Source organism: Cibotium barometz, chromosome 59 (genome assembly GCF_041138505.1).
Source record: "Cibotium barometz isolate CiBa-2024 chromosome 59, ASM4113850v1, whole genome shotgun sequence".
In the NCBI taxonomy this organism is placed as follows: domain Eukaryota; kingdom Viridiplantae; phylum Streptophyta; class Polypodiopsida; order Cyatheales; family Cibotiaceae; genus Cibotium; species Cibotium barometz.
The window spans coordinates 23,303,763-23,324,669 of record NC_141104.1 but is presented as its reverse complement, the minus strand read 5'-3'; the positions used below and the strand labels follow the sequence as shown (position 1 = coordinate 23,324,669).

Sequence of the window (20,907 nt, the reverse complement as noted above, 5' to 3'; positions counted from 1 at the left end):
TTTGTAATAATGTTAGTTAAACTAAAGGTTCAATTAATTAATTAATGTCCACGCTAGTATGCACCACTTAGTTTTTAAATTTCTCCCATTTGTTTGTTTGTTTTTTTTTTTTTTTGGAAACTACAAAGGCAGGCCAAAAACTAATTTGTGCATATAGTCTACCTGCAATCTCATTGTTGCACATTTCTGTGACCAATTTCCCAGGAGACGCTATGTAATGGCAGTCGAGGGGGTTTTCCTCGCTCAGCGACAAGAAGATCACAATCATCATGATCAACAACAAGAAGACAAGGGATTAGCATCGCAAGGGCAGAATGTAGTGATCCCAGCAGCTGAAGCTTTCGCGGTTGCTTTAGAGCCCGGCCTCGCAAACAGCAATGCTTCTTACGTGGCCACGCGACGCCTTCTTCTCTGCAGAAAAGCACTCTCAAACTGCACGCAACGGCAGGTGCCTCTAATCTACCTTTCAACCTCTGTCTCGAACTTTACGATTTCGTAATCTTTCAAATGACGAGACTTTCGATTAGATCGTCAAAATAAACCCATTTTAATACAAACTGTGGATCCAGAAGCTTAGATCGTCAGTTTGCTGCTCAAACTCCTAACAACTCCACACAGACACATGCCTCACATTGTAACCCTGCCATCTCTAGAAAGCTCTACTTCCCTAGGTACTTCTCCAGAAAACTCCCCTCAACCTAGATATTTTTATGTTGATTCTAGAACCTTCTAAGATAATTAGTGGACTTGCATTGAACCTATATATATGGGCATCCAATAGAAGGAGATTCCAAATACGAAGTTATCTTTGCCTGTTTGCATCCCTAAGGAAGTCTTGGTCGATTTTCTTCAGTAGCGGAACCCACCTTTGACCAAGGATTTGACTAATGGTTTTTGCATAAACACTGATTCTCAACAAAGTAGATGGTCCACATCTCTTGTATGGTAGGACACACATATGGAGATCTTCAATTTGAAGAACTCCATGAAGACTGACAAGCAAATTTAACTTAGAGTACACCAACATATGAAGGCACAAGGAGTACTAGACGTTAGTCCCATTTTTGGAATGTTTGGCTATTTAAACTCTATCCAAGACTAGGACAAAGCTCTTATTCAATCCAAGTATGGTGACTCTAACATGAAGGACTAATGCTCCTTGCGCTTCTTAGTTTCAAGGGAAAGGTTGAGCAAAAGGGATTCACAATGCCAATGAAGTGATAGCTCAAGTGGTGAAGGTGTTTGCCTAGGACCAAGAGGTCCTAGGTTCAAAATCCCCCTTGGTGCTTCCTCGGCGGCATCGCCTACGAGCGGATAATTACGGGTGGTGGAAAATTAGTAACTATGGGAGGATCTTGAGCCTAAGGTCAGTTGAAAAAAAAAGGGGATTCATAACTTGAAAATACGAAACAAGCTTCATCCAGTGCATAATTTACTTTGTATATTTTGGTAAGATTATAAATAGGACTAGGTTTAAAACATGGGATGATCGGATTTCTAAAGAGTGTATGGAGTCAGCATCTCAGAGCAGTAGCTACGAGTTTGTTCTTTTGAAGGTAGTGAGAAGTTTGCTAAAATTAGGTTGGTCCATACTTGATTCTCGCTCATTGTGTGCAATTGAGAATGTGTTCTTGTATCACAATTTACTCAATTGCTACCTATTTCCTCTTTTCAATGCTTGGATTAGGACCTTTTGATCAATGCCTATCTGGATTTAACCTAATATCTCCACATGCATGGATTATATTGGAATGAGGGTGGAGAAGGATAAGAGTTCATCGTGCAAGAGTTAAAATTGGATTTAGGTCCATTCTAGTTGGTGCAACTTCAACATATGAAGGTTTTCTTCTCCAAATGTGCATGAGCTTCATAGGGAAAGCTGCTTGTGGGATTGCATGTTAGGATTTGCTTACAAAAGCTAGGATTGTGGCCGTGTGCCCTAGACCATTGCAATAGAAGCAGGCTCCCCTTGGACCAAATCTTCCACCTCCTCTTCCATATGGTCTTTTTATTTGAGGTCATGTGGCGACCTGGTTGACGGCAGGGGCTTCCTGCTACCATTCCACTACCCTTGGGTTCCTGTTTCGCATGTTATAGTAACACGTCTCTGCGCTGAGTGATTGTCCCTTCCATAGATGGTGCACACTTGTTGTGTGCCTCTTAACTGGCACTTCTCTTTCGTGTGCCCTTCATTGTTGCACCTTGTGTACTAGACATCTAGTCTAATTCCAGATCATGCGTGTCCTCTGGCAATCTTGGCTAGGGCGGCCCTTAGTTCTTCTTTGCAACTTCAACATATGAAGGTTTTCTTCTCCAAATGTGCATGAGATTTATAGGGAAAGATGCTTATGAGATTGCATGTTAGGATTTGCTTACAAAAGCTAGGATTGAGGCTGTGGAGGTCTCCAGAGCAATAGGTTAGGGTAGTGATGATAGAGCGCTTCTAAAAGGAGCGTGTTTGTTGGGAGAGCAGCACATCAAACTTATTTATGTTGCATAAGGTGGACTGACCAATGGGTGAGGCACTGTGTCAAGCGCACAAGTGGGAAGAGGAGAAATCAAGAGCAATAAGGACCCTCCTCAAAAGACCTGAGAGTAACTAAACGGGTCACCATGGGTTCTCCTTTGTTGTTCACCAAGTAGACTTAGTAGAATGAGCATCTCCATCAAGCTGCGCGTGATTTTCTTCACATCACCTGGTTTAATAGTGACAAACACATGCAAGAAATTTGAATCTTAGCCATGGCGTCAACCTATAGAAAACCTTCATGAGAGTAGCACACAAACCTTGGATTTCTCAAACTAGTACAAGTGGAAAGGCACGCATGCTATTGTGTGTGGCAATCATCTTTCGATGATAGAAGACATGTAGAGCGTGTTGAGTAATGCAAGCTTGCGAATGGTGTTTATATGTGGGAAGGAACGAGAAGAGGTTTGAGTGTTGAAGATGTTGGTGGCTACTTGATCTCTTGTCCTCGAGAGCAAAGTGGAAAAGTACGATAAGGTACACATTCAGGTACGGGTTGGGATTTTGAGGTACATTAAATATGTAAGGTCTGTAAAAACATAAAAAATATACTATATAGTGTACATATATATACAGAAAAATGAATGAAAAAACAATTCATTTCTGAACATTCAACAACACCACAATTACCAAAATGAGAGCTCCATCTGTCAACAACATTCCTTCACTATCATACTCTCAGTTCTGGCTCTGCAATTCCGGTGACCGCAGCAAGCTGGCACTGCATCATCATCTCTCGCTACAATGTTAGTATCAATGAGAGGAATGGCTATGCTAAAATTGGCGACGGTGGTCGGCCTAGGTTATTTTAAAACCCAAAATGTTTTTAAAAATTGCCACGTACTTGCCAATGAGGTGATAGCTCAAGTGGTGAAGGTTTTTGCCTAGGACCAAGAGGTCTTGGGTACAAAACCTCCCTTAGTGCTTTCTTGGTGGCATCGCCTATAGGTGGATAAATAAGCGGCTACAGGCGGGCGCCTATGGGCAGTGAAAAATCGATAACTACAGGAGGATCTTGGGCCAAAAGTCAGTCGCTGCGGGGGGGGGTACAGATCCATACAGTATGGTATAGTACCATACTGCACGCTAAAACGTACCTTATAATAAGGTCCGTCATACTTATGCAACCTTGCTTGAGAGCATGCTGCTAATGGTGTGGCATGGGAGAGACCAAGTTCACTTGCTCTCACCCCTTATCATGTCTCTTTGGTTGATGACATTCATGTTTTTTCTCCAATGCTGGCTATGTCAAGCCACGTGTGAAAACCATATTGTCTTGTGGTCATGGGTCATTGACACGTGCACCTTGAAAAGAGAATAGAGGGGAACACACGAGACACACCTAAACCATACTTGCTCTCATTTCATCAACACACACCAATAGAGAAGCTCCATAGCTTTCCTTCATTGCACTCCACAAAACAAAGTACATTTTCCTAATGATAAGTTCACATTGAAATAATCTAAAGCTAATGTCCACACACTTGGCCAGCTGGACGTAGCTATCATTGTCCACACACACATTGCTAGACTGGTGTCCATATGCTACCGCTATCCATTAGATCCTGATGAGCTTGCATTCTCAACACTCTCTCTCAAGCTCACCATATCCATCTCATGTACTCCAAGCCTGTCTTTGAAGTACTCAAACTTCTCTTTACCAAGTGGTTTAGTAAAGATATCTGCAACCTGCTCGTCAGTCTTCACATATGTCAACTCTATTTGTCCATCTAACACTTTCTCCCTGATGAAATGATAGTGGACCTCTATATGTTTGGTCCTTGCACGATAGATCGGATTGCTTGCCAACTGTATGCTGCTCATGTTGTCACAATGAATGACAACATTCCCATCACATTGCTATTCCAAATCTTCAAGTAGCTTTTTCAGCCATACCACCTCACATGCAGCCATAGCTACTTCTCTATACTCTGTCTTTGTGCTAGATAAAGCAATTGTGGGTTGCTTTTTGCTACTCCAACTCACCACTTCTTTTCCCAATGTGAAAGCATAGCCCACTAGTAGATCTTTTGTCATAAGAACTATATGCCCAATCTGCATCTGTATACCCATGAACATCCATAGCTTTGCCATACTCATCAAAGAGTCCATAATGTACTGTAACTTTCACATATCTCAAGATTCTTCTCATTGCATCCTGTGATATGCAGCGGAAGTCTTTGTATTGGTTGATCCTGTCACACAATATGCTCACACCGTCTTCTGTATCCTGAGTTTCGTGAGTTTAGCAATCCATTTCATTTACTTCAAACTTTAAAGAGTTGAGAGAGAGAGATATGAACACTGTACACCAGATTGGGTCCCGAATTACCCACTGAAGGGCCCCCTATCCCGATAACGAGATAGTATTTGCTTTATTACTTTAGAGAGAATGACTTTGGACTGTAGATAAGCCAAACGCAAGATCTCGGAGGATCGGAGAGCGACTGATCTGTACACTGCTGTAGAAACACCTCAATGACTTGATCTTGAGCCTATGCACTCCTCCCAAGGGCATGAGGAAGGGCTGCACACCTGAGGCTCAAAGAAGAAGAAGGTGGACTGTTCTACACACTGTTAGAATGCTGAAAACACATATGAATGCTGAGTTACCTTCACCAGATGACTGCTGAATGTGTTGATGATGCAGAGAATGCTGGGTACTGATGCAAACAGCAGATTCAGGGCTGGAAACTGCTGTGGACTGAATCTTCAAGGCTGGATTCTGCTGTAGACAGAAACGCAGGTGTCTGGAGAAGACTATGGACTGAAACGCAGCAGCAACAGATGATTTCAGGGCTGCTACTGTGGCTGGAGCAAAACGCAGCACTTCTGTACTTGCTGGATCAGAAAACGCAGGTAAAACAGGCTGCAATCTGCTGGATTCAGGCGTTGAACTGAGATGAAGAGGATGCTGAATCTATGGCATGAACTGATGCTGAATTCAGGCTGATTAGAGGCTGAGGACAAACACCTAGGGCTGGACTGAAGCTATGGTTCTCAAGGGCTGGAGAAGAAAGCTTATGGGCACTAGGGCATGGATTAGTCTTATGCTGAGAGCAAGAGAGAGAGGAGAGCTCTTAGCACAATGAAGACTGAATGAGCAAAAGAGGTTCTAGGCAAGCCTATTTATACTAACTGGAGGTTGGTCATTAATATTTATAAATGCCCAATAATGCAAATAATGATAAATAAATACTAATAAATATGGGAAAAATACCAGATAAATCCCAGTAAATTCCCTAAGGCTTTGGGGATGTTCTAAATGATGCACAGGCATATGTATGCATGTTATGCAAGATGCAGAGTGCTTTCTGATGCAAACCCTAAGGCTTCTACTGACTCTACATGCATGAATGATTCTCTCCAAGTGGGTTAAGGGACTTGACTGACTGACTGACCCACTAAGGCTGAGGAATGACCTACGTAGCTCGTGCCTGACTTATCCTGGACTGAGGATGTACAATGGGGTCACGGCATACGACAAATATCATCCTACTGGGTTCTACAACTGTACAAATGATGCACTTCTGATGATGAGCCATCTTGTCACCATGCACTTAGTGCAGAGTGCATGTGACATTCCCTCCTGATTAGCTTGGCGGCAGGTTCATGGCTTCCAAGTAGTCCGCCAATAACTGGGGGTACTCCTGGAAGAACTCTTCGTCGAGCCATACGGCTTCGTGGGTGCCTCGATCTCGGAACTTCGTATAGAACTGACGAATTCGTCGACCGGAACCATGCTTCCATCGATGAAGAAGGATCTGTTCAGGCTCAATAACTTCTTCCTCGTCTACCACGTCTGGCTGCTGTTCATCTGAAACATCAAACACTTCTGGACCAACATATGGTTTTAGCCAAGAAACATGGAAAACATCATGCATTGTCCAACTGGCAGGCAACTTTAACTTCATTGAGACATCACTTATCTTCTTAACTATTGGAAAAGGGCCAAAACTACGGAAAGAAAGCTTGGGACAACGTTTGCCCACTTGTTTCAATCTCTGCTTCATGATACGCAAATAGACCCAATCCCCTTCCTTGAAGTGGACATCTCGTCTAGATTTATTTGCCTGTCTGCTATATGCTTCCTGAGCTTTGGTCAAGCGGTCTTTGACTGACTCAATGATCTCGGAAAATGCTTCCGTGGTTTTATTAGCCTCTAAAGATGGAGACACCATTCTCGTCAAAAGAGAAGAAAAACGGCGACCAAAGGCTGCTTCATATGGAGTCCGTCCGACACTGGATGAATGAGTGTCGTTCAAGATAGCTTGGACCAACGGAAGATAGTGCTCCCATTTGGACTGTTGGTCATGACAATATGACTTGAGGACATCAAAGGCCAATTGATTATAAATTTCTGTCTGGCCATCTGTCTGGGGATGGAATGCACTGGACAACTGCAACTTAGTTCCAAAGTTTTCAAATAATGCCCTCCAGAAATGCGAGGTAAACTTGGAATCTCTGTCTGATGTTATGGTGCTAGGCAAACCACAAATTGGATACCAATGCTTGAGAAACAGACGTGCTACGTCCTCGGCTGTGGCCGTATGCTTGCATGGGATGAGCATGCAGAACTTACTAAAGCGATCCACAATGGTAAAACACTGAGTGTTACGGGATCCAGTGGATGCTGGTAGAGGCCCTACAAAGTCCATAGATATGTCGATAAAAGGTCCGTCGGGGATAGGCAAAGGTTGAAGTAAACCTGCCTTCTTTGAATGGGGAACCTTGACTTTTTGACAAATCTTACAGGCTTGTACATGTGCATAGACATCACGCCTCATCTTTGGCCAATAAAAGGACCGTTCTAATTTCTCGAGGGTACTGTTGATACCCCTATGTCCTCCAACTAAGGAGTCATGGGCATCATGGAGAAGAGCAGAACGCTTTTCTCGAGTAACACAGAGACGGTTCTTGTAGAACAACCAACCGTTCTGTACTGAATAGTGGCCAGGCTCAGAAGTGAGGGCCAAACTATACTGAGTACCAAACTCAGGGGAGTCGACATATTGGTCTTTCATACTATCCAAGTCCTTCCCCGTGATTTCGAGAATGGTAGCTTCTTGGACTGCCTGGATGCTGGACTTTCGACTGAGAGCATCTGCTACTGGGTTATGCTTACCAGGGATGTATTCAATCATACCTCCAAACTGTTGGAAGATTTGACTCCACCTGGCTTGTCGATCACTCCACTGGGCACTTGGCATAGTCTGAAGCCACTTAAGTGCTTGGTGGTCTGTTTTCACTGTGAAAGCCTGTCCATAAAGAAAAGGCTTCCAATGTTTAAGCGCTGTGATCACACCCAAAAGCTCTTTGTCATATACTGAATAATTCTTTTCAGCGACATCCAACTTTCTGCTGTAATATGCCACAGGTCTATTGTCCTGCTGGAGGACTGCACCTATGGCTACATTGCTGGCATCGGTGATGACCTCGAAAGGTTCGTCCCATGATGCTAACTTTAATACAGGTGCTTCTGAGGCAGCTTTCTGGAGTGCACGGAATGCATCAAGTGCCTTACCTGTAACTGAGACTTTCTGCTTGCGAGTCTTCACCCCCTTGAGCAAGTCGGTAAGAGGTGCTGCAAGGTTGGAAAACTGATGCACATGGGTACTATAGGCCTGACAAAGACCTACGAATGAACGGATTTCTTGGGCGGTCTTAGGAATATCCCAATCTAAGATCTCTTGAACCTTTGAGGGGTCCAGTCTAATCCCGTCGGAACCAATGATGTAGCCCAAATACTGAACTTCCTTAACACCAAAGATAGACTTTTTGGCGTTTATGTAGAGCTGATTATCTCGCAAAAGTTGCAAGACTTTCTCCACATCTTTCTCATGCTGCTCCGCAGTGGCTGAGAAGACTAGTATGTCATCAAGGAATATGAAAACACACTTCCCAATGTGGACTGCGAAAATCCTAGACATCATCTTATTGAACGTTGCGGGTGCATTTGTAAGCCCAAAAGGCATGACTACGAACTCGTAGTGACCACGCTCTGTCCTGAAAGCTGTTTTTGGAATGTCAGCTTCAAAAATGCGGACCTGATGGTAACCACTCTTGAGATCGATCTTAGTGAAAAACTTAGCACCGTCTAAACGCTCCAAAATGTACTCTATCCTGGGCATAGGAAACTTGTTCTTGATAGTGAGTTTGTTTAATGCCCTGTAGTCTACACAAAGGCGTGCAGACTTGTCCTTCTTTTGGACAAATAGGATAGGTGCAGCAAATGGGGAGGAAGAAGGCCGAATGAATCCGGCTCGGAGAAGCTCAGATAACTGCTTTTCCAACTCGCCCTCTAAAGTCTTGGAAAGACGATAGGGAAACCTGCTAGGAGGGTCTGATCCAGGGACCAAATCAATGTGATGGTCCTCAAGGCGAGAGGGTGGGAGACTGGGTGGGAGATCGTCCCTAAGCATAATGTCCTGGTGTCTGGATAGGAGGTCTGCTAACTGAGGGGCTGAAGATGTAATGGATGCTACTAATGAGGGAGGGTCTGCTTGAGCACGAATATAAAGGAGTGCTCCTTCTGCTCCCTTGCGGATAGCTCGTCGGGCCTGGAGATGCGAAATCAATGGGATGCCAAGAATGCTTCTATCCCCACGAATCATGACAGGCTCAGGAAAACCTTTACAAATAGTAAAAGTGTCCTGCCCCCAATCGGGAATAGGCTCATACTGACGGAACCACTGAATTCCTAAGATCATGTCACACCCTAAAAGAGGGGAGACGATGAAATCCCGTTGAAATGAGGCCTTCTGAACTTCAAAGGCAAACTGCTGTGCCTTCTGGGAAATGTGGGTGCGAAGACCAGGTGTAAACCCGTCCACATCCAAATGATATGGGACTAAAGTGCAGTTCAATTTATTAGCCAACTGGGGAGAGATGGCGTCTTCAGAACTACCCATATCGAAAAGGACTACAAACTGTCGGCCCTGGGCAGAGCCATAAGCTCGGATAAGGCTCTTCTGAGCAGCATCGCTCTCACCCTCCTGCTTAGCATCAAATACCACGGATGGCATAGGATGCATGGAAGGTAAAAGTTGAACTGCATTTGAGGTAGTAGGCGGGGCTGGAGCAGCTGGGGAAGCTGTGGCAACTGTGGCAGAAGGAGCTTTGGCAGCTTGTGCCGCTTGCCATTTGTGGCAATCCTTCTTACCATGCCCTATAATATGACAGAAAAAACATCTATTTTCTGACTGATACTTCTTTTGCTCCTCTGGAGGAAGATAACCTCCAGTAATTCCTGCTTTAGCCTTTTCATCAGGGGTTTTCTTAGGTTCTTTATCCTTCTTACCCCCTGAACTGGAGCTATTACTGCTGTCCTTCTTAGCATCTTTAGAAGATGCGTTACCTTTCCCTGACTGTGCAGCTGATTGCTGCTGCTGGGGTTTGGTACTGGACTGAGATGTCTGCTTGGGCTTGCCCCCGTTGAGCTTCATTTCTTCGTTCTGAGCGAGAGTCAGAGCCCGGTCATATGTACTTGGTTCAAAGTTACGAACTGTGAACCGAATGTTGGAGTCCAATCCACGAATGAATTGCTCCATTTTGGCCTGCTCAGATAACCCTAACTGCTGTGCTAAAGTAATAACCTTACCGGAAAACTGAAGCACTGGGGAACCGTTCTGTCTGAGTCCATAGAACTCGTCTTTCAGACCGGTCATGTACTGGGGCGGGAGAAATCTGGTCTTCAGGTCATGGACAAAGATGTCCCAGTCAAAGGCTGTGACACCTGTGGCCTGGTCAGTATGAATACTAGACCAATGCTGCCACCAAGTGACTGCCTCACCAGTGAGATGGGGAGCCGCTAAGTGGACTTTGTCTTGTGGGTTTGTGATCCTAGCTAATGGAAAATGAGCATTAAATTGATGAACAAATTGATTAACTGAAGAATGATCACACTTACCATCATACTTGCTGAAATTCGGTTGACTGCGAATGATGGTGGTTGCTGATGCGGGATGCTGGCTGGTGACACCTATGACTGGGGAGACTGAGGAGAGCTGCTGATACCTCAAGTGTATGGCCTCCTTTTCCCGTTGGTGTTCGAGTAACATACGTTCTCGATCAAGCTCACGTTGGTGTTCCCGAGCGGCGAGTTCAGCCTGACGCCGGTCTTCGTCGATCCTGCGTTGGGCTTCCTCATAGTCCCGTCTTTCTTCTTTTTCTATTCTCCTTCGGGCCTCGTCCTCTCTCCTTTGTTGTTCCATCTGAAAGAAGAGGGAGATGTAGTCGGGTGCTGCTGGAGGTGTAGAAGGACGTGCTGCTGCTGCCTCCAAGAGTTGGAGACGCTCCATGAGTAGCTGGTTCTGAGCTCTTAGAAGAGCTATGGTGTCTGCTGTAGGCGGAAGAGCAAGGTCTCCTTCGGGGGAGACGTCTTCCGGCTGATGAGTACTCTCTCCTGTAGACATGATGCTGAAGTCGGTGGTCGTGCCGGAACGCAATCTAACCGTCCGAGGATGCCCCCACGCTAGGATACGGTGTGTGTGGACTATCTGAATCTGATACCAATGTGATATGCAGCGGAAGTCTTTGTATTGGTTGATCCTGTCACACAATATGCTCACACCGTCTTCTGTATCCTGAGTTTCGTGAGTTTAGCAATCCATTTCATTTACTTCAAACTTTAAAGAGTTGAGAGAGAGAGATATGAACACTGTACACCAGATTGGGTCCCGAATTACCCACTGAAGGGCCCCCTATCCCGATAACGAGATAGTATTTGCTTTATTACTTTAGAGAGAATGACTTTGGACTGTAGATAAGCCAAACGCAAGATCTCGGAGGATCGGAGAGCGACTGATCTGTACACTGCTGTAGAAACACCTCAATGACTTGATCTTGAGCCTATGCACTCCTCCCAAGGGCATGAGGAAGGGCTGCACACCTGAGGCTCAAAGAAGAAGAAGGTGGACTGTTCTACACACTGTTAGAATGCTGAAAACACATATGAATGCTGAGTTACCTTCACCAGATGACTGCTGAATGTGTTGATGATGCAGAGAATGCTGGGTACTGATGCAAACAGCAGATTCAGGGCTGGAAACTGCTGTGGACTGAATCTTCAAGGCTGGATTCTGCTGTAGACAGAAACGCAGGTGTCTGGAGAAGACTATGGACTGAAACGCAGCAGCAACAGATGATTTCAGGGCTGCTACTGTGGCTGGAGCAAAACGCAGCACTTCTGTACTTGCTGGATCAGAAAACGCAGGTAAAACAGGCTGCAATCTGCTGGATTCAGGCGTTGAACTGAGATGAAGAGGATGCTGAATCTATGGCATGAACTGATGCTGAATTCAGGCTGATTAGAGGCTGAGGACAAACACCTAGGGCTGGACTGAAGCTATGGTTCTCAAGGGCTGGAGAAGAAAGCTTATGGGCACTAGGGCATGGATTAGTCTTATGCTGAGAGCAAGAGAGAGAGGAGAGCTCTTAGCACAATGAAGACTGAATGAGCAAAAGAGGTTCTAGGCAAGCCTATTTATACTAACTGGAGGTTGGTCATTAATATTTATAAATGCCCAATAATGCAAATAATGATAAATAAATACTAATAAATATGGGAAAAATACCAGATAAATCCCAGTAAATTCCCTAAGGCTTTGGGGATGTTCTAAATGATGCACAGGCATATGTATGCATGTTATGCAAGATGCAGAGTGCTTTCTGATGCAAACCCTAAGGCTTCTACTGACTCTACATGCATGAATGATTCTCTCCAAGTGGGTTAAGGGACTTGACTGACTGACTGACCCACTAAGGCTGAGGAATGACCTACGTAGCTCGTGCCTGACTTATCCTGGACTGAGGATGTACAATGGGGTCACGGCATACGACAAATATCATCCTACTGGGTTCTACAACTGTACAAATGATGCACTTCTGATGATGAGCCATCTTGTCACCATGCACTTAGTGCAGAGTGCATGTGACACATCCAAATGTGGTTTTCTCAGGCTTTGTATACACTGACTCACAGCCCAATTGCATAGCATAAATCCGGTCTAGTGATAGTCATGTTTATCAAAATACCAACTGTCTTTCTATACATTCACATCCTTGATCTCTTCACCACAATCAGCCCTTAGCTTTACATTTTGCTCCAATGGTGTAAGCCAATGCATGCCATATTTTGCTAGCATATTCAATGCATATTGCCTTTGAATCGCTTTTCTTTGTTTTCACCACTTCAATGCCAATAAAGTATCTCAATTCTCCCAAGTCTTTCATGTCAAATTCACCACATAATGAAGCTTTCACATCAGCAGTATCCTTGCTTGAATCACTTATCACAATCAAGTCATTTACATAGATGACAATCACCACAATACCATGTGCTGTCTTCTTTGCATATAGTGATGAATCTGATGTTCCCACATGACAACCGATGCTTATGAGATAACTGCTTATCTTGTCTGTCCAAGCACGTGGTGCTTGCTTCAACCCATACAAAGCCCTCTTCAACTTACATACATGTGTGGGATATTTGGGACGTACATAATCTTCTGGTTGCTCCATAAACCATAGTGACAGGGGGACGGAGGGACGCCCACGTGGGACGTGGGAATGCCGTCCCGAGCAGAGAGACCTGCACACCGGGCTGGGGACAGCCAGGGGGACGGGACGGAGGGGACGTGACCAGGGGACGGGCGTTCCCCCCGTGGGAACGGGGGGACGTTGTCTGCAGGGGACGGGGACGGTTGCAACAGCTAAATCTTCAGGCATTTTTTTTCAAATAAACGGCTACTAGCCGTTAACACTGGCCATTTGAGAGAGAGAGAGAGAGAGAGAGAGAGAGAGAGAGAGAGAGAGAGAGAAAGAGAGCAACACAACTATATAATGGGCTTGGAGCCTGAAACCGATCCCGTCAAGTGGGAAAGACTCAATTGGACACCTACACGTTTAATAGCACAACTTTAAAACCACAAATATGAAATGGACAACTTAAAACAACTTGAAATTTAAATGAACAGAAATGGAAAGATGGACACCAGCACTGGGGCCGGAACGGGCCGACCCCCCCCTCAATATATGATATATTTATTGGGAGTATTTAAAGAATACAATGCTCCACGGGTTCTGAGAACCAGATCATGTCCATGTACATATGAAAACAGTATTAAACAAATAACTCGAATTTCGATGTAGAAGCTCGAAGCAGATTGACCACTAGTGTGGTCCAATCGCTACGGTCCTGTGCTTTCACTGGACTCCGCGGAGAGCACCACACTGGTGTTCCGAGACCACGCACAGACAGGCGCTCTCGTACTAACGCCTGGCTCTCCCGATCTCAGCACCTTTGGACCGAGGTTCGCCCATTTAGCTTGGACAACCCGGCACCGAACGGGTGTAGGCCGAGCGGGACGAATCTTTTACCAGATTTAAACATATAATACTTTACTCAAATCTGAAAATCACTTACTTGAATATGGTTGTTAGGAAACCAATACTTGTGGTTTGCTGAGGATGAAACCACCTTTGTTGGAGAAAGAGTAGCCACGAGGTGAACCTCCAAACAAGTTCCACCACAAAGGGCACAGCTGCCTGCTGTGGTTAAGTACAACTTGAGCCGCCAGAGGTTGTACGTTGTAAGCAGGTACACAGCAGCCGCCTTGAAGGGTGTATGCGCAGCAGTGGTAAAAGGAAGAGATGGCAGCCTCTTGTATGGATGGTGAAACAGCCGCCAGGTGTATAGTACAGCCAGTCACCTGGAAGAGTGCAACGTGGAGTAAACAGCTGCCTGTAGAGTAGTTTCAGCCAACAGCAGAGGGTCGCCTGTAGAGAGTCAGGCGCAGCCGGCAGTTAACACCAACGCACAGTTGAAGTGGCTGCAGCCAGCCTGTAGGGAAGGCGGGCACAGTAGTTAATTCAGCCGCCTTGGGGAGTCAGGCGCAGCCAGCCTGTAGAGGGTGGTTCGCAGCAGCCAGCCGACTGGAGAGAGGGAGAGACTGTCGCCAGTAGCAGCCAGTCTGCAGGGAAGGCAGCCGCCTATATGGAGGAGCAGCCGTACAGCAGCAACAAGGTGAACTTCAGCCGTGTAGAGGAGAAGCGATGGATGATAGCCGCCTGGTTCTTCACGTAAGAGAGAAGCGATCCATGCCACGCTTGAAGAGGGCCCTCTCTTTTAATAAAAACTGAAGTGTAGTTAACCTTAGTTCTACCTACGCATGCATGAAGGGGACTAGTGGGGGTTGGTGACCATGCCCACCCCCACACTCACTTAAAAGTGAGGCTCCCCACCTTGGCCCCAAAGTGGGTGCCCAAAGGGGGTGCCCACTTTTAAATGAATGTGAACCCCTAACCTTATAAAAATAAAGGGTTAGAATTTAAAACATTAAAACAAACATGTGCGACATACTTACCACCTGTTCACATGCACTGAAACTTGTCAGAATACAGGGCAGACTTCACGACTCACTGGCAGGCGTCCCCGCTCAGTAAGTAACACGTCAAGCAGGCAAACACACGAATACATGTCATGCGAAAACAGTTTCAAGCATGCAAAATATGTGTGCATGTGCAAAAGTAACATGGACATATCTCCCGTTCATGGAACATGTACAAAATATCTGTCGGCACAAAACTGGCACGACATAAAAAATATAAAATCCTGGTCTTCCTATGGAGTGACAGTCCCATAGGTAAGACACAGTTCCAGGCACGAGTTTCCCTAGGTGTGACAGTCCCATAGGTAAAACACGGCACGAATACTGGCTCTTCCATGGCGTGACAGTCCCATGGATCGAACACAGTCCAGGTCATACACGGGTGGCACTGTTCTGGCTCCCGTCCATACGACACCATCCTGCTAACACACGGGTGGCACCAGTCCTGGCTCCCGTCCATGTCAGCAAAATACTGGCCTCTTCACATGAGACACCGGCCTGGCCTCAAGTGAACGAGACGCAAAAGTTAGGAATGGACCAAATGGTCGGCCAATTGGTGACATCCCCCCGGGCTTCTAAAGAGTTGACCTCAACTTAAAAGCCTCAAGATATGCCTGCAACAATTGTGGATAATCTGCAAAATAATCCTCATTTACCCACTTGGCATCAATAGGCAAATAATTCTTAAACTTCACAAGGTATCTCCTGGAAAGCTTTCCTGCAGGTAGCTTTCTCTCCTTGTGAAAAACAATCTGTTCTGGCTGGAGGATCTCCTCAAGCTCTTCAATTTCTGGCGGATCTTCTGTGACAGGCTCATCAGGATCTGGCCCCACATATTTCCGAAATAGACTCACATGAAAAGCATTGTGAATCTTCCAATGATTAGGTAAAGCAAGCCTGTAGGACACTTCATTGATTTTGTGAATCACCTTGAAGGGTCCATAATAGCGAGGAGAAAGCTTAGGATATGATCCTTCTCGTCCTGGCCTCTTCCGAAGCCTAGCCTTCTCAAATTTCAGCAATACCCAATCACCTTCTTTGACTTCCATGTCCCTTCTATGCTTGTCAGCAGCCTTTTTATGCTTATCCTGAGATCTTGCAATGGCTGTCTGCACCTGACCAAAGGCAACATCTAAGTCACGAACATATTCATCAGCTGCAAAAATCTCATCCTTTGTTCGAAGGATGGGTGGCAAGACCACTCTGCCATAAATAATCTCAAACGGAGCCTTTCCTGTGGAAGCATGGATTGTATTGTTGTAGGCAAACTCAACAAGTGGAAGATACTTCTCCCATGCACTCTTTTGATCTGCCACATAACATTTCAATAAATCCAACACAGCTGAATTTGCAGCTTCACTTTGGCCATCCGTTTGGGGATGATAAGCTGATGAAAACTCAAGTTTAGTACCCATATTATCAAACAAAGCCCTCCAAAATAGGCTTGTAGTCCTGGGATCTCTATCCCCAACAATGGATTTAGGCATACCATGATGCTTGAAAATGTTAGCAAGAAAAAGCTTTACCATATGATCAGCTTTAATGGTTTTCTTGACGGGCAAGAAATGAGCTTGCTTGCTAAACCTGTCCACAATAGTCCAAATAGCATCATTCCCATGCTGGGATCTAGGCAAATCTATAATAAAATCCATCGTGATACTTTCCCAAGGTTGCGAGGGAATAGGCAATGGCTGAAGCAAACCTGGAGGCTTTTGCCTGTCAAATTTCACCTTTTGGCAAGTAATACATGCACGCACATAAACCTCAATGTCTTTACGCATGCTTGGCCAAAAGAAATACCTCTGAATCATGCGAGTAGTAGGCATAATACCTCTATGACCAGCATAAGGTGGAGCGTGACATTCGTCCATAACCTTTGGACGCAAATCCTTCACCACACATAGGCAATTATCCTTCATGAGATAACCCTCATTGATAACATAAGAGGCATGTGAATGACCAGCCATCAAATCAGTCCATACATGGCAAAAATCAGCATCCAAATGATACAAATCTCTCATAGCAGATAGATCTCCATGAGAGGCCACTGAGACTGCAGCAATATAAGGCCTCCTAGATAGTGCATCGGCCACCACATTTTTCTTTCCTGGAGTATGCACAATCTGAAAATGAAACATGGAAAGAAAATTCGCCATTCTCATTTGCTTCTCTGAAAGCTTGGTTTGAGATAGAAAGTATCTCAAGCTTTGATGATCTGTCTTGACCACAAATTCAGCCCCAAGAAGGTAGTGTTTCCAAATCTTTAAGGCGTGAATTACAGCCAAGAGCTCTTTCTCATAGATATCCATATGAAGCTCAGCATCATGCAAACGACGGCTCTCGTATGCAACTGCATGCCCTTCTTGATTTAGGACAGCTCCTATGCAATCACCACAAGCATCACATTCAACCACGAATGACTTGTGCAAGTCAGGAACAATCAATACTGGACCACATATGATCGCATGCTTGAGCTGCAAGAAAGCATCCTGTTCCTTTGAAGTCCATTTGAAAACAGTTTTCTTCTTCGTGAGATCATGTAAAGGAGTGGCAATCATAGCAAAATGCCTTATGAAACGCCTGTAGTACGAACATAATCCCAGAAAACTTCGTACTTGATGTACGTTTTGCAGTTCGGGCCAATTCCGAATAGTCTCTATCTTTGCAGGATCCATTGTAACTCCATCCTTGGATACAATATGTCCTAGATAATGAATCTCTGAAAGGAAAAACTCACTTTTCTTGGCATTGACGAAAAGTTTGTGCTTTCGCAACTCTTCGAACACTGTGACCAAATGAGTTCTGTGTTCCTGCTCATTCTTGGAGAAAACCAAGATATCATCAAAGAAGACTCCTGTAAACTTACGATGGGATCGGAATATCCTATCCATCATACGATTAAAAGTAGCAGGAGCATTGGTGAGACCAAAAGGCATTACCAAGAATTCATATAATCCGAAAGCTGTCCTGAATGCAGTCTTATGGACATCTTGTGGCACCACTCGGATCTGGTGATAACCACTCTTCAAATCAAGTCTGCTAAAGCAAGCTGAGCCATCAAGCTTATCCAAGATATCATCAATACGTGGAATAGGAAATCTGTTCTTGATGGTAAGCTTGTTCAAAGCTCTATAGTCCACACACATACGGAATGATCCGTCCTTCTTTTGAACAAGAAGCACAGGAGAGCAGTAAGGTGAGGAACTGGGCTGAACCAAACCTTTCTCTAAAAGCTCGTTAACCTGCTTCATAATTTCTTCTTGTTGTGCAGCACTCACTCGGTATGCGGGTTTGTTAGGTGGAGAACTACCTGGCACAAGATCTATGCAATGATCTTCGGGCCTTTGGGGAGGTAATTCACCTGGCAACGAGTCAGCAAAACAGTCTTTGAATGCATTAAGAAAATTCAGCCTATCATTAGACATAGCATCCACACTTTGATGATTTGGCACAAGACTATCACGCACAAAAATCAAGTACGCTGAAAGACTCTTTTTCATTGCTTTATTAATTTGGATGTGTGATACAACTGGGATGGAATCCCCTTCTTTGCCAGCATCAATAAAGTGCATGCGGCCTTTATGCATAAAAGAAATCATATTGGACTTGTAGTCTTTGCGGGGCTCAAGCCTATGATGCCACGGCTTGCCCAACAATACATCACATCCATTCAGAGGAGCAACTAAGAAATGCTCATTGTCAAGATAGCCCTGTATATGAATACGCAACTTCCCAATCAAAGGGGTAACCTGCACCTCTTTGCCAATAAATGCAGCTTCAGCTTCAATCTGAGGTCCCATGTTTTCAACCTCAATACCCAATGCAGCTGCCATTTGCATAGAGATGAAATTGTCAGTTGCACAGTCATCAAACATGAAGAGTGCGGGCTGATCCTTAACTTGCCCCCATGCCTTGCAAACCATTCTCTCCTTAGCATCATGACCTGTATTACCTTGCACATCAGGAACTGCATGAACATTTGCTTTGGTGTGCTTGTCCTCGTGCTTTGGTTTGCGATCTGGGCATTGCCGGAACATGTGGTCTTTGCTACCACAAGAAAAGCATTTTCCATCCTTAGCATATTGCTCTCTTTGCTCCGGGGTTAATCCAAATTTGTTCTTTCTTGGGCCCTGTTCTTTATTTTCAGCTTTACCACCCTTGTAAGGCTCCCGGAAGTTCTTTTTAGATGGCTGTCCGCCCTTTTGCTGATTTGGGATAGCCTTGTCCTTCGCCTTGGAACCTCCTTGATCTTGCTTGATCTTGAGCACCAATTGCTCTGTAGCAAGGGCAGAAGCTGTGAGTTGTTGCAACGTATGTTTTGGGTGCAATTCAATACCCGATCTGTAAGCAGGTTGCAATCCAGAACGAAACTTCCTCTTTCTTTCCTCCTCTGAGATTAGCATGAAGGGAGTCACTTCCAGCAACACTTTCCAAAATTTGTTAACATACTGTTGCACACTCTCATTATCTTTTTGTTCCAGCCTATCCCACTTTTGAGTGAGAGTTTGCTCTGCATTGGGTGGCAGGAACTGAGCATAAAATCTATCTTTGAATTCCTTCCAAGTAGAGATGGGATCCTTGGTGATCTTTTCGGTGATCCACCAATGGGCAGCAGTGCCTTTCAGAAACATACTAGCATGGCGCACCTTCGACTTTTCTGTAAAGTCTTCATCGCTAAAAGCAATGTCGAACTGTGCCACAAACGCTAACACCTTAGAAGCATCGTGTTCACCATGAAAGACATCAAATTTGACAGATTTATCACCTGCTTTGAACTCCTTGAGCTTCCTGGTATGAGGCTCATGGTCCTCTCTTTTTCTTTTCCCCTTATCCAACGGGGTAGCCCTATCTGCATGGGCTCCATGGGCCGTCATAGAAGCTTCATGGGGCACGGTGGCATGTGCTCCACGAACTCGAAGCTCAGATGCATGTGACTTACCTGCATATGGCATGGTCTCTCCATGAGACAACTCAGAAGGCAAAATTTTTCTGGAAGCAGACCTGTCACCATGAGATACATATCTTGCATGCATGTGACTCTCGTGCCCTCCATGAGCACTGGCATACATATTTCTGTCAGGCTTAGTGCCTTGGGGAGAGGATGCATGACGAGAGGTGACAGTCACCTCTTCCTTTTGCATAAAAGATTTCAGCCTCTGGGATGCAGGATCTCCATGCTTCAAACGAGGTGGATTTCTGAATTTTAATTCTCCGTCATCCCCCTCTTTGATATCACCATTGCGAAGGAGATAGGCAAGTGCCAACTCCCTTGGTTTCTTGCCCACTTCACGAGCCATTGATTCAAAGGTTACATCAACCATAGCATCTGCCTTCCTGGCTTCAATAGCACTTTGCAGATGAGGATCTTCATGCAAAAACTTCAATTCTTGCTCTTGAGCCTGCAAAAGTTTTCTCATATGTTCCATTTCAGCCCTCATAGCATCAGGGTCTTGTTCAAGCATAACTGTCTTTCCTGGAGACAGTTGACCTTTGGATTCACTATCCAGAACCCTTTCAAGAGGCTTGTGTCTACCTCGCAGGGCATCAGACCCACGAGAAGCACTAGAGAGACCCCTCGAATTTGGTACTTCCAAAGGGTTGCCTTGGCTGTCCATTGTGTTCAAAGTTTGCTAAAAGCGGGATGTCCAATACACAGGTTCGTTTCCCCACTAGGAAGAGGGAAACAACCGTGCTCTGATACCAATGAAACCGATCCCGTCAAGTGGGAAAGACTCAATTGGACACCTACACGTTTAATAGCACAACTTTAAAACCACAAATATGAAATGGACAACTTAAAACAACTTGAAATTTAAATGAACAGAAATGGAAAGATGGACACCAGCACTGGGGCCGGAACGGGCCGACCCCCCCCTCAATATATGATATATTTATTGGGAGTATTTAAAGAATACAATGCTCCACGGGTTCTGAGAACCAGATCATGTCCATGTACATATGAAAACAGTATTAAACAAATAACTCGAATTT

General features: G+C 44.9%; 1 protein-coding gene across 1 annotated transcript in view; it reads left to right on the top strand.

Annotated features, from left to right (window-relative positions):
* Positions 1-158: 158 nt before the first annotated feature.
* Positions 159-20,907, top strand: part of LOC147605619 (Transducin/WD40 repeat-like superfamily protein) — a 67,767-nt gene continuing 47,018 nt past the window's right edge. The window contains exon 1 of the mRNA XM_086793137.1: positions 159-448. Within this exon, the coding sequence (XP_086649263.1) occupies positions 218-448 (231 nt within the window). The 5' untranslated portion in view covers positions 159-217. The remainder of the gene's footprint in view (positions 449-20,907) is intronic.